At 46.1% G+C, this 13908-nt stretch overlaps 1 protein-coding gene across 14 annotated transcripts in view; it reads right to left on the minus strand.

Moving 5' to 3' along the window:
* The window catches only part of RIN2 (Ras and Rab interactor 2), a 247243-nt gene that overhangs the window by 17932 nt on the left and 215403 nt on the right, over positions 1–13908 (minus strand). For 13 of the 14 annotated variants that reach the window (XM_066387018.1, XM_066387015.1, XM_066387021.1 and 10 more), the window contains one exon: positions 10987–12141. In XM_066387018.1, the coding sequence (XP_066243115.1) occupies positions 10987–12141 (1155 nt within the window). The remainder of the gene's footprint in view (positions 1–10986; positions 12142–13908) is intronic. The other variant, XM_066387025.1, reaches the window with a different exon arrangement.

Here is a 13908-nt window from a genome sequence, read left to right on the forward strand (position 1 = left end):
ACGCACCTGACGCCTAGTCAGTGGATAAAAGTGTGGATCCCTCTGCTCCTCTTGAATGTGTGGTACACGCCTTTGAAAAGGGAGCAGGTGAAATGATTCAGGCCGCTTTGTCTTTTTTTTTTTTTCTGTGTTAACTGTGGTTTTCTTGGTTTGAAATGGGACCTGAAAGTGCTTTGATAAATTAATTGAAAGCCACCTATTTTCCTGTACACCTTATTCTCACGCAGCCCCTCCCATCCACAGGTGCAAAGACAGAAGGTCCGCAGAGGGGCCCTCTGGGTTTTCCTGCCCTGGAACCCCAGGGTGCTGTCACAGCCCCACCCTGACCCTGTCTAACGGCTCAGACCTGGAGGAGCCGCACCCCCTGGGCTGCTCGGTCTCCTCCGACAGATGGGACTTGAGAGAGCCCAGATCCACTTTAGACGAGAAAGTGTGGGGGGTGAAGGGTGGGTCTGGTTCACCACTGACTGCTTTTGCTCTACTAACTGGGGAGGGCTCAGGCCACACTGGTGTCTCTGCTATGTCTGCCCACTCCAGGTCCCTGGCACCCTGGCTTGTCACACTGGTCTGCAGCTGTTTATGGCTGACGTCTGATTTGATGGGTTGGTGACTGAGCTGGAGAGATTTGTTAGAGGTCCTCCACTGTGATCTTTCTACAATGCTTCCCACTACCTTAAAGATTGAGACGTTACCCAGGCCGTGCCCCAACCTCGCCTTCCATTCCTTCTTCCAGGCACATCCCACAAACAGTTCATGTTCTGGCCGAAAGCAACAGTGTTGCAGCCCGCTGTGCCTCTGTGCCTTTGCACATGTTGTTCCTTCCCTGTGTTGGGCCCCTTGCCTTCCCCCACACGGATTCCCATGAGGCCTTGCTTTCCCTGCCCCTCTACATGCTCCTCCACCCTTTCTGTGAACTCAGCATTCTTTGCTGCCTTTGCCATGGCACAGACTTTCAGACAACTAGACTCCTCTCCTCAAAGGGAAGCCCTCTGAACACCAAACTGGGGGTCATGACGTGAGCCACCAGCTGTCCCTACCTAGCACATGCTCCCAAAGTGACTGTTGAATTGAACTGCCAATCTTCCCTTTGGGAAGCTACGTGAAAATTGTTTCTTCTTACTGCTGCAGAATACAGTGACGCAGCAGACGGCGATGAAGCTACGCCCAGGTGCCCCAGTCCTGCAGAGTCCCTTGTTGCCTGCAGGGATACCCTGTGCCTGGCCTTGCTTTAAGTATTTCCAGCAATGCGTGCTTCAGCCCGTAAATAAGAAATGATAATTAAAGGAAGATCCCACCAGCCCAGCAGAGATGGCAGCAAAATAAAGATAGTAAGTACTGGGTGGTGCTTCGCTGGCATTAGTGTTGGTTTTGGTAGGTTTCAGGGACGGGCATTATGCAAAAGTTTAGGCTATCTTCATGTAGTGTTTCATGTATGAAATCCATCATACTAATTTCAGTGTCTTCTAGTAAAAGGCCAGTAAAAACAGGGAGGAGAGACCAACCCTCCTCACAGAAAAATTCCAAGTAGTTTATGTCGCTCTCCTGGCCTCAGGAGGTGGCGCTTAGGTCTACCCTTATCCCGTGAGTACGGACAGGACTCGGTTGTTTGCTTCTGAAGAGCAGAGTAGGGGAATGGGAGGACATTTAATTTGACAGAGCAGAGACCTGGCAGACTTGACCTCGGGTTGGTGACCCAGGGTGACAACATTAATGTTAGGTCATGTGGGTCAGGCAGCCTTTGCTATGGTGTGATGTCACCTCTACGGTGTCCTCCCTCTTCACAAAACATAAAAAAGGCAGTGTAGCCATGACTTGAGATGTAGGGAAAGCCTGTCGCATGAGTGGCTCTCCGTCTTACTTGCATCCTGGCGGCCCCTTGCTAAGTAAGCTTTTGTTTCCTCATCGAGAAAAATGGGGGTAATAAATAGGGCCTCCCAAAGCATTAAGGAGATTTAAGGGGATCCTACAGATAAAACTGCTTCTTAAACCATCAAGAACCACATATCAGTAAGAAGATTACAGGGGGCTTTCACTTGGTTCTTTTAAAAACAGAGTATGCATGTAATGTATACTCTGACTCCACAAGAAGCAGGCCATGAATTTTGGCTTCTAAAAGCAGCCCCTGGGCCTGGACAGTAGGCAAGAACCTCCAAGGGACACGGTGTCTGAGGTGAGAGGGCGGGGCTGTGCCTGCAGGACCTGGTCCCAGCTGAGAGGCTGGACAAGGGAGGCGAGGCAATGGGTGTGACCCTGGACAGTGAGGGCTCCTCCACACAGAGCCGGCCTCACCAAGACAGCCAATCAGAGCCGCCGTTTCAGCAGGGGCAGGCTGCTGGGAAATGGGTTAAGTTGTAAAGATTCTCATGCTTCCATTTCAACCAATGTAGCATTTTAGTGTCCCTTGGCTCATGCTCTCAATTCCTGTATCAATCCCAAGTTATGGTGCTACTTCCTGCCTAGGAGGTACTTATGTGGATGCTCCTACAGTCAGAAAGCACAGCTATCTCCCTTGTGATGCCATTCCCAGCCCCACTGTGGTAGCAGGTGCTCTCTGAGTTACTGGGCTAACAGTTCCTTGTCCCATGCAGCCAGGCACTCCTGGGCAGAGACTCATAACTCCAGGGCTGTGAGTTTCTTTCAGTCGATATAATTAACCCAATTTTGATTTTCTAAAGTAGAAACTATATATGCCCCATAGGAAAGAGAGGTGGTCTTCCTGCTGTGTTCTTCTATCTATTTAAACAAATTTTCCAAAATAATATAGGCATTTGTTGTGTGTGTGTGTGTGACAGACAGAGAGAGATTCTGAATTCTGAGAGAGGGACAGATAGGGACAGACAGACAGGAAGGGAGAGAGATGAGAAGCATCAATTCTTCGTTGTGGCTCCTTTAGTTGTTCATTGATTGCTTTCTCATATGTGCCTTGATGGGGGGGCTACAGCAGAGTGAGTGACCCCTTGCTCAAGCCAGCAACTCTGGGCTGAAACTAGTGACCTTGGGCTTCAAGCCAGCAACCTTTGGGCTCAAGTCAACGACCATGGGGTCGTGTCTATGATCCTGCGCTCAAGCCAGTGACCTCAGGGTTTTGAACCTGGGTCCTTTGCATCCCAGTCTGATGCTCTATTCACTGCGCCACTGCCTAATCAGGCTATACACATTCTTTTTATATGTTGCAAGATCAGTCTTTCTTCTTTCTCTCTACCCCTTGTCAACTGTATAATGATGTTCAATCCCTCTTAGTGATATGGTCTCATGGACTAGGTCAGAAGTCAGATCCCAGGTTTTAATTGCAACTGGGCATTAATATGCCTGTCTGGTTGCATATCTCAAAATGACTATGTTTAAAAAAGGCAGATAATAACTCAAGGGCTTAAACCAAATTGTGAGTTAAAATTTATAAACAAGTCACAGTAGATAATAAAGCTTGAACCAGACTTATAGAATCACTTTTTAAAAAGTGATCTGAGGCAAAATAGGTGTAATTGTATAACTCCTAGGGAATTTCTTCAAAGCCCCTTTCTTATTCATGCTATGGTCTCTGGTGTCTATCCACATTTCAGTATTTCTCTATTTAAAAACAAACAAACAAGAAAAAACACATATATAGCCCTGGCCAGTTAGCTCAGTTGGTTGGAGTGTTGTCCTGAGTCAGGGCACATACAAGACTCAACCGATGAATGCATAAATAAGTGGAACAACAAGTCGATGTTTCTCTCTCTCCCATCTTCTCTCTCTAAAAACCAATAAATAAAAATTTAAAAAAGAAACCAATGTATGTTTTCTTTCTTTCTTTTTTTTTTTTTTGTATTTTTCTGAAGCTGGAAACGGGGAGAGACAGTCAGACAGACTCCCGCATGCACTCAACCGGGATCCACCCGGCACGCCCACCAGGGGCAATGCTCTGCCCACCAGGGGGCGATGCTCTGCCCCTCCGGGGCGTTGCTCTGCCGCGACCAGAGCCACTCTAGCGCCTGGGGCAGAGGCCAAGGAGCCATCCCCAGCGCCCGGGCCATCTTTGCTCCAATGGAGCCTCGGCTGCGGGAGGGGAGGAGAGAGACAGAGAGGAAGGAAGGAGGGGGGGTGGAGAAGCAAATGGGCGCTTCTCCTATGTGCCCTGGCCGGGAACCGAACCCGGGTCCCCTGCACGCCAGGCCGACGCTCTACCGCTGAGCCAACTGGCCAGGGCCAATGTATGTTTTCTTAAACACACACACACACATATGTATGTAAATTGACATTCTTTTTGAAATATATGAAGATTCAGTTCAAGGATACATTTCTTCAAATAATTACACATTTTAGAAGACACCAATTAAAGAAAGTCAGGCAGTACTGTCCTGTTTTTTCACTACTGATTTATGAATACAACAGTTGTTTTTCTGCATCATTGCTGATAGTCAGTGGTAGACAGCTGGAGTGAAACAGAACATCTGGAACTAGTAACACCTTTGGAGTTGCAGAAACTGTGTTTTTTATGAAATAAGACTTGAAAACAGAGGGATTTCCAAATAAAAAATAAAAATTATTTTGCTAGAGTAAAATCAAAACACTAATCACAAAAATGCAACTAGTTTTGCAAAGGGGAGATTTTACTACCAGAGATTTGGACTCATTCCCCATTGGTTGAAAAAGACTGAAGTAACAGTGGTGTGATGTAAAAATCTCACCAATGAGAAACACATGTGACAGCAACGAGCATTGTCACACCCTGTTCCTACCTCACTGAACGGGACACACCAGTGATATAAGTAAACCTCACTCTGCCAATAAAGTCACTGATCCCAGGCTTTGAGTGGGACCCGAGGTGGTGTATACTTTTTGTTAAAGCATCTGTTTGATCTTCCAAGTACCACTTTGGAGAGGGGAGTAGTGAGTGGAGTGGATACGTGTTCCAAGGGGAAACATAATTCACAGTGGGCAAAAGTTGGTTTACAGTCATTTGTATGGAAAATAATACAAAAAGTTAATAAACACTATTACAAGAATAAACACTGTTTCACGTACTCACAAGTGTAAACCTACTTTTAGGTAAGACTATACCCTGCATGTGGCGCTGGAATGAGTAGAGAGCTGGCTCACATGGGAACTCATTATATCTTATCCTCACTGGCTCCATGATGTCAACCAACTAATATTTATTCAAGAACCTCTGAGTGACTGGGCTTTCGGGTGGAAATGCGTATTGCAAATTCTTCCTGATATGACACAACCATTTAGAGTGGCAGTTTTTCCTTTCCTTTTTTAAATTTTTCCCTTTTTTGCTTAATGGAACTTATTAGGGATTTTTGTTTTCTTCTCTACATTTCTCTGTATTTTAAAAATAATTTTAAGATGAACATTTGTTATTTTTTTAAGTCAGCAAGAAGCTATTTCAAAATAAATATCTTTTTTTTTTTTTTTTTTTTGGTATTTTTCTGAAATTAGAAGCGGGGAGGCAGAGAGACAGACTCCTGCATGTGCCTGACCAGGATCCACCCAGCATGCCCTCCAGAGGGTGATACTTTGCCCATCTGGGGCATTGCTCTGTTGCAACGGGAGCCATTCCAGTGCCTGAGGCAGAGGCCATGGAGCCGTTCTCAGTGCCAGCCGTTCAACTTTGCTCCAATGGAGCCTTGGCTGCGGGAGGGGAAGAGAGAGATAAAGAGAAGGGAGAGGGGGAAGGGTGGAGAAGCAGATGGGCGCTTCTCCTGTGTTCCCTGGCTGGGAATCGAACCTGGGACATCCACATGCCGGGCCGATGCTCTACCTCTGTGCTAGCCAGCCAAGGCTCAAAATAAATATCTTTTTATGATAGTATGTTAACTGAATTTTGGCTAATATGATTCTCAGTCATATTTTCTTTTCTTTTTTTTAATTTAATTTATCAGGGTGACATTGGTTAATAAAATTACATAGGTTTCAGGTGTACAATTCTGTAACACATCATCTGTGTAGTGTATTGTGTATTCACCACTCCAAATCAAGTCTCCTTTCCTCACCATTTATCCTCTTTTACCTCCCTCTCCTTCCCTTTAGTAATCAACATACTGTGGCCTGTGTCTATGACAGGGGTCGGGAACCTTTTTGGCTGAGAGAGCCATGAACGCCACATATTTTAAAATGTAAGTCCGTGAGAGCCACACAATGACCTGTGTACATTATGCATTATCCAATAAAAATTTGGTGTTGTCCCAGAGGACAGCTGTGATTGGCTCCAGCCACACGCAACCATGAACATGAGCGGTAGGAAATGAATGGATTGTAATATATGAGAATGTTTTATATTTTTAACGTTATTATTTTTTTTATTAAACATTTGTCTGCAAGCCAGATGCAGCCATCAAAAGAGCCACATCTGGCTCATGAACCATTGGTTCCCGACCCCTGGTCTATGAGGTTTGTTTTGTTTTGTTTTTGCCTTTGTTTAATCTCTTCACCTTTTCCGCCCAGCTCCCCAAACCCCTTCCTTCTGACAGTTGTCAGTCTATTCTCTGTATCTGTGAGTCTGTTTCTATTTTGTTTGTTAGTTTATTTTGTTCATTAGATCCTACATATAAGTGAAATCATATGGTACTTGCCTGACTGGCTTATTTCACTTAGTATAAAGCTCTCCAGGTCCATCCATGCAGTAGCAAAGCGTAAAATTTCCTTCTTTTTTAAGGCCGAGTAGTATTCTATTGTGTAAATGTACCATTGTGTTCTTTTTTTAATTGAGAGGCAGAGAGACGGATTCCTGCATGAGCCCCAACGGGGATCCACCCAGCAAGCCCCCTACCTAGCAATGCTCTGTGCATCTGGGCTGCTACTCTCTTGCTCAGCAACTGAGCTATTTTAGCACCTGAGGCAAGGCCATGGAGCCATCCTCAGTGCGTGGGACCAACTTTGCTAAAACCATTCAAGCCATGGCTGTGGGAGGGGTAGAGAGAGAGAGATAGAGAGAGAGAGAGAGAGAGAGATAGAGAGAGAGGGAGAGAGAAGGGGCGGAGAAGCAGATGGTTGCCTCTCTTGCATGCCTTGACTGGGAATTGAACCCGGGACTTCCACACACCAGGCTGATGCTCTACCACTGAGCCAACTGGCCAGGGCCTACCATTGCTTTTTTATCCATTTATCTACTGATGGCTACTTGGGCTGTTTCCAAATCTTGGCTATTGTAAATAACACTGCAGTGAATACAGGGGTGCATATAGTCTTTCAAATCAGCGTTTCTGGTTGCTTCAGATATGTGCCCAGAAGTGGAATCACTGGGTCATAAGGTAGTCCCATTTTTAATTTCATGAGGTAACTCCATACTCCCTTCCACAGTGGCTGAACCAGTCTACATTCCCAGCAGCAGTGCACCAGAGTTCCCTTTTCTCTGCATCCTTGCAAACACTTGCTATCTGCTGCCAGTTCTTTCATGTTTTTAGACTGGCTATCATTTTATATTGATACTTACCTAGAAAGTGCTGACCTATAGGGCAGTCACAGGAACACACAGGAAAAGTGGCAGTGAGTGAGAGATACTCAGTTTTTCCCATTGGCTTTCCTCTTTGTAATTGAAGAACCACTCTGAAGGAGAGAGATTACGCTATCTTTGTTTACCAAATGTGTACACAATTGCATTCATACGGTCATTTTCCACATATGAATGATGACTCTAATTTTACATGGGTAGTTAATTGCTTCCTTCAACTTCCTTAATTTCAGGATGGAGAGTGTATATCTGGGATTTAAATTTAGATTCCCACTTCCTAGTTCTGAGCTACCTCCTTTTTAAGTTGTGGGAGAGGAGGACAGGACTTGGTTTTCTAAAAGCAGAGAACCCCAACTGGCATTCTTGAAAAGCCTTAAGAGCACTAGTAGACACCTGCTCAGAACAAATTTGAGGCTTGGGATTCTGGGTATGGCATTCAAAGTGAATCTATTCAAACAGAATGACTTCTACCCAGGAAGTGGATACAGTGAGAATGAGCAGACAAGAGAGAGAAGGAAGGCCTGGTTTGAACCAAGGCTCCTTTACTTACCAGCAGCATAACCCTCTGCAAGTCACGCCTTATGTCTCCATTCATTAATTTGCAAACCATGAACAATATCTACACAAATGTGCCAAAACAAATGAACGAACAAACAAACAAACAAAAACAAATGTGCCAACACTGACTTGGTTACAAGGCTTAAAGGAGTCGTTGTAGCAAGCCTATTATTTAAAAATATGTGAAAATAGACAACTAGATTAAGTCCATTTTCTTGTCAGTCCTAATCTAGTAACTTGTACATTTCAGGGGATTGGGTTTCCAATAATTAAGGTCACCTCTTTCCCTCCAAATGAGCTTGGTGATTAGTTTCAAAAGTTAACCTCTGCTTTGGTACACCTTCCTCTTAATTTCAAAAGCCCAGCACATTCACTGTACTTTCAAAACAGAATAATGGTTTCATGACGGACCAACAGATATGAAGTGCCTGTTTTAATGCGAAACTTTAAAAAACAAAGCTCACAAACCAATAAAAGAGCATGGCCACGCTTAGGTTGGTCACACCCACATTTCCATAGAGCTTTAATCTAAACTGCCTCAACAAAGGGTTAGCCTTCTCTTCCAGTCCCCCTTAATTTCTTTCTCAATTTAAAAATTCTCTTAAGTTAATTTTTAATTGGGATGTAATTGACATACAACAATGTACTAGTCTCAGGTGTACAATAAAATTTAAAAATATTTTACAATTCTTCTTAATTTCTGATGAGGAAATATGAATGTAGGCAGTAGCAAAAAAAAAGTGAGGTTCAAAAATCACAGACTTTTGTGCCTCACCAGTGGTGGCCCAGTGGATAGAGTGTCAACCTGGAACACTGGAGGACCCAGGTTTGAAACTCTGAGGTTGCCGACTTGAGAGCAGGCTCATCTGGCTTGAGTACAGGGTTGCCAAAACCTTGAGCATTGGATCACTGACATGACCCCATGGTCACTGACTTAAGCCAATGTTGCTGGCTTGAACAAGGGGTCACTGGCTTTCCTGGAGCCACCCACTGTCCTATCAAGGCACATCAATGAACAACTAAGGTGCCACAACTATGAGTTGATGCTTCTCATCTCTCTCCCTTCCCGTGTGTCTATCTCTCTCTCACTAAAATTTAAAAAAAAAGAAAAAAAAAATGAAAGAAAAACAGGCTTTGAATTCGACAGAAGTAAGTCAAATGCTGCACCTGCCGGTTACCACTACCTGTTGTGGCCTTGGGACAAACTACTCCATCTGGCAAAACCCTGCCTTCTCTAGTCCACAGGGGTGATGCCCATGCCTGCTGGACAGGGGTGAGGCCAGGACTCACTGAAATCACTTGAACAGGCCACCTGGCTCAAATTGGGGGCTCCACAGATATCATCCTCCCTTCTTGTTAAGACCTTAGATTTTAAATTAAAAGCTACATTTTTTCTGCAACAGCAATGTGTATATTTATTTTTGGAGAAAATGAGGCCTTGTATTCTAAGAACAAGTAACATATCTAAACTTTGCTTCAAGAGAAGCTGGCAGAAAAGTTTCTTGGGACCAATACTTGGGTTGGTGCTTAAAACATCAGCAGGGAAGGAAGGAAGGCCCTTGTCCTTTGGGAGCCTTGTCTCTGTAGGCTGGTTGGGATGTCTGCCACATACCTCAGGGCTGACATCAGCACCTCTGCTCTCCCTCTGGGCCTCCCCAGAGGAAGCTGCTTGGGTAGGTTCTGGGTCCCTGTTAATATTACATTTGAGCTGGTCTCCCCTGAAAAGCAGGATCAGTGGGATGGGGGGAGGGAGGTCCGTGTAGTTATTTTGATTCTCCTTGAACCCTTTTTCAAGTCTCAGGCCATCATAAGGATGCATTCCTTCCAGCCTCTCTCATTAGCAACAGCTCCACTCTAACCACGCCTCATGGACCGGGCTCAAACCACAGAAAAACAAACAAGGCTTTGATTCCCCTGTGAGAAAATCAAAGAGCTGCTGAAAGTCACTGAGAAAGGGGGAGAGAAAGAGTTAGGGAGGGAGGGAGAAAGAGAGAGAGAGAGAGAGAGACACTACTTACTCTCTACCACATACTGTTTACTACTTTTGACAAACAGACCCAATCAGAAAGAAGAAATCTGTGTTTAGTTTTATGAACTGTCTGCAAATTTTTGATAGCTATTTTGGCTGTTGTTGCCCAGTGAATGAGGTCTCTGAAATTAGTCCTTTAGGGTTAACCTTCTGGAAAAAAAAAAATCCCTTCAACACTCTTGCCCTGGAAAAAAAGACTGCTTGCCAAATTCAAATTTTCCTTGGCCAAAGTAACTACAAACGTAGACTTTCAATGAGGTTATAAAGAAAGTATTTCCCCTTGACTTCAGAGAAAACACCTTTCATGTGACTTCCAAACAATGGTACTTATTTTAAAGGTACACAAAATAAACTTTCCTTCTTTTTTTCTCTTACTCCAAAACGGGGCTTTGTCGCTGACTTCTGTGAGATCAGAAGCCAGCAGGCGGTTACCCTCTGTGAGGAGCATGTCGGGGTCTTCCAGATACTGGTCACGTCTGCTTACTGAGCAGCCCATTGTCTCCCCTGCACTTTCTGAACCTGAGCTACACCTCAATAAAAGGTCCTTCCCAAACAGCAGAACAGAACACCACTGCCCCCCGGAAGACAGCAAAACCACCTTTCTGTGCTGTCTCCCCTGCAGAGAGCCACTTTTAGCAAACACTCAATAGTCGTGTCACACTATCGGCACAAAATCAGATGGCGGCCAAACCCTCAGAAAGCAAACTCGATCCCTGAACAGAACTATTCTGCAGTTCCCGTCCCTCGCTTCCCCCATTTCCCAGCCTGGCATTCCGCAGCCCTGTCAGGTATGAGTGAGGTCCACTTTAAGAAGCCAAGTTTCCATTCACATTGGGGACAGGAGGAGTGTGCTGCTGGTTGGAACTCCAGAGGAATCTTCACTCAAGCTAACACAGAACACACTGTCCTGGGAGGTTACTGTATCACACATATGTACGTATATAAAGGTGGGGTGGGTACTTACCTATTTGGTCTTCGGGAATCAGCGACTCGATGGGGGGGTCCAGCTCTGAGCTCTGAGACAAATAGTTCTTCACCTGGGTCATGAACTGACGGATGGTCTGCAGCATGTCCGTGCTGGACACGTGGCACTCCTTGTTCTCCTGCAGAAAGCTCACGTAATCCTGCACTAGACAGCCAAAATAGGTGCACTTGTCCCGGGACAGCTCCGCGATCCGGCGGATCATGCGTTTCTCCGGGGTCATGAAGGAGCTGAACACCCCGCTCATCTTGCGCAGCTGGGACTTGACGAGCTTGGGCAGCACGAAGGAGCTGTTCCTCTTCTTTTTGGACTTGATGGGGGGGGCCATGGTCTCCTGGTCGCTCTCCTCTTCGTAGTCCTCCAGGCTGCTGTTGGTGTCAGCCTCGTAGCCAAACAGGGGCATGCTGCGGTCGAACTCGAGCGAGTCGGAGGAGGAAGTGGAAATGCTCATGTCGCTGAGCCTCTGTCTGCCTCCATGCCACGGGGGCCGTGATTCAGAGCAGGCGGGCTGGGCGCTTGTGCAATCCCCCGGGGCCTGTGCAGGCGGGGCGCCACCTGGGCTGCCAGCTGTGCGGGACTCCGGCTCCCGCGCCCGCGCAGGCTCCCGCTCCCGGCCCCCGCCTGGCCAGCTGCCGGTCAAGGTCTTTGCGCCGCCTTCTGCCTGGAGAAAAGAAGCCTGCTTCTTCAGCCGGGGTGGAGGGATGGGGGTTGGTTTCGTTCCAAGCAGAGCTACGTTCCCATGTTTGTTATGGTTGACTGTTTCTGGCATGCTCGCCCGGGTTCCAGTCCTGGACAGCTGAGGGCTTGTGTGAAGACTATTAATAGCGGGTGGCGGGGGTCTGGGTGGGGGTGACCGAGGCCTCTCGGTGCCATTCGCGCTGGGAGTCCTGGTGCAGGGCCGCTTCAGGCCCCCACTGAGGTCCTGGCTGTGCACTTTCAAGAAAAGAGGATTAATAAAACACAGGGCTCCGTTGGTCTGGCTGCACTCCAGCTCTGAAGGCGTCCTGGTTTTTATAGAATGCACTCCATTTATAAGGCAGAGCTGACGGGAGGCAGGACCGGCACCGTCTGCGCAGGGAGGCCTATGGGGAGGTGGAGGGTTTGGGGGGTTGTTGTCAGCTGGAGAGCTCCAAAAATCTGAAAGTCATTATCAGTGAACACAAGAATGTAAATATAGCACACTTGGGTCATTCCTTCACAAATTAAAAAAAGCACATTTCATGACAATGCTTGTCTTTGAAGGGGGAGGACTTCATTTGGGGGGGGTGTGTGCGTGTGTGTGTGTGTGCGTGTGTGTGTGTGTGTGTGTGTGTGTGTTTCTGCTTGAACGGAGTCCCTTACTGGAAAGGGTGGAAAAGCTGCCAGGCCCAGCTGCAGCTCACGGGAAGGATCCCGGACTTTCACCTTCAGAGCCCTTGAGAAATGGATTGGCCCACATATAAAGCCAGCCCAGTCTTTCCACAGGTGAGGGAGAAAGAACTAGGGACCATTCTTTTTTTTTTTTTACAGCATAAACCTGGAAATGGCCAGGGCGCTCTCCGACTTTACAAAAAACAAGTCCTCTCCCAAAGCAACAGCACCCTTCACAATCCCTTCTCCTGGGGCACCCTCCAGAGCGCCTGGCAGTTTCCCTTGAATGGGCGGGACCAGCAGCTGGGCCTGAGGGATGTTACACAATCTGCCTGGGGTTTTACGTGTTCAGCATTAAAACCCCAAAAGGAGAAAAAAATATACTCGGGTCCCATCAGCAAAACCAAGGACAGCAAACTTATGCAAATGTTAAGTCCCAGTTCAACCATTTATCTTTGTGGTTTGCTGCCTCCCCTCCACCCCCTCAAGCCCTGTCACCTCCTCTTCATGGCTGTACATATTCAACACTCTGTGGCCAGTGTCCCCATTTACAGATGGGTCTCATTTTTCCATGCCACTAGACGGAGGCCGTGGTGGTGATAAATGCTGTCTGTTGTAATTTCCATTTGGAATAATAATTTCGCCTTGCTGTGTTTGCTTAAAACGTGTTTCTTTCCTATGGGCCCAGAATGGCCGGTCGTGAGGGAGCAGGGAGAGACTGATTTGGGGAGCACCTGCCCTGCCTTGTCTGTGTTGGGAACACGCCTGATACTAGGGCTCCCATCTTTTCTCCCTCCCTCCCCCCTCGTTCCGTGCTGTCGAACGAGGGCCACCCGTCAGCTCCCTGCCCCTCTGGAGCCCTTGCCATGCAACAGAGAAACTCAGTCTTAAGTGTGACTTAATGTTATTTAATTCAAGTTTTAAAACTGATGCTCAATTTAGTTACTGGAAAACTTTTAAGTAGGTTTGGAATTTGGGTATGTGAATCTACTTTTTCTACTGTAAATTTAATAAAATCTAAATACAGATCATGTATTTCTGATGAAAATTTAGTGCCTTCACAGAGATGTGCTGTAAGGATAAAATACAGGCTGAAATGCAAACAGTATGAAAAAAAGAATGTAAAATATTTCATTAATATCTTAAGATTGATTATGTGTTGAAATGAGATTTCAGATTTATTTCATTAAATAAATTATAACAATTAATTTCAACTGTGTCTTTTTAATTTTCTTTAATGTGGCTACTCTAAAATTAAAAATTACACCCTGGCTGGCCTTATATATATTTCTATTGGCCAGTGTGGGTCTTGGTGGAACTGCTCCCACCGTTGCAGGGTCCTCCTTACACTACTGCCACCACTGAAAGACTTGCGGGGCTTATACGCTTAGCTCACAGGCATGTGTTTCTCTCATATAGACTATAAACCTGGGTGCTGGGGGAGGAGAAGATGGGTACTATTAACCTTTGAACGCTTAGTGTGGGGCCTAGTGCTCGCCACATAGCAAACCCTACAGAAATATTTGTTGGATGAACAAATAAGGTATAGAATTT

Source organism: Saccopteryx leptura, chromosome 5 (genome assembly GCF_036850995.1).
Source record: "Saccopteryx leptura isolate mSacLep1 chromosome 5, mSacLep1_pri_phased_curated, whole genome shotgun sequence".
Classification (NCBI taxonomy): domain Eukaryota; kingdom Metazoa; phylum Chordata; class Mammalia; order Chiroptera; family Emballonuridae; genus Saccopteryx; species Saccopteryx leptura.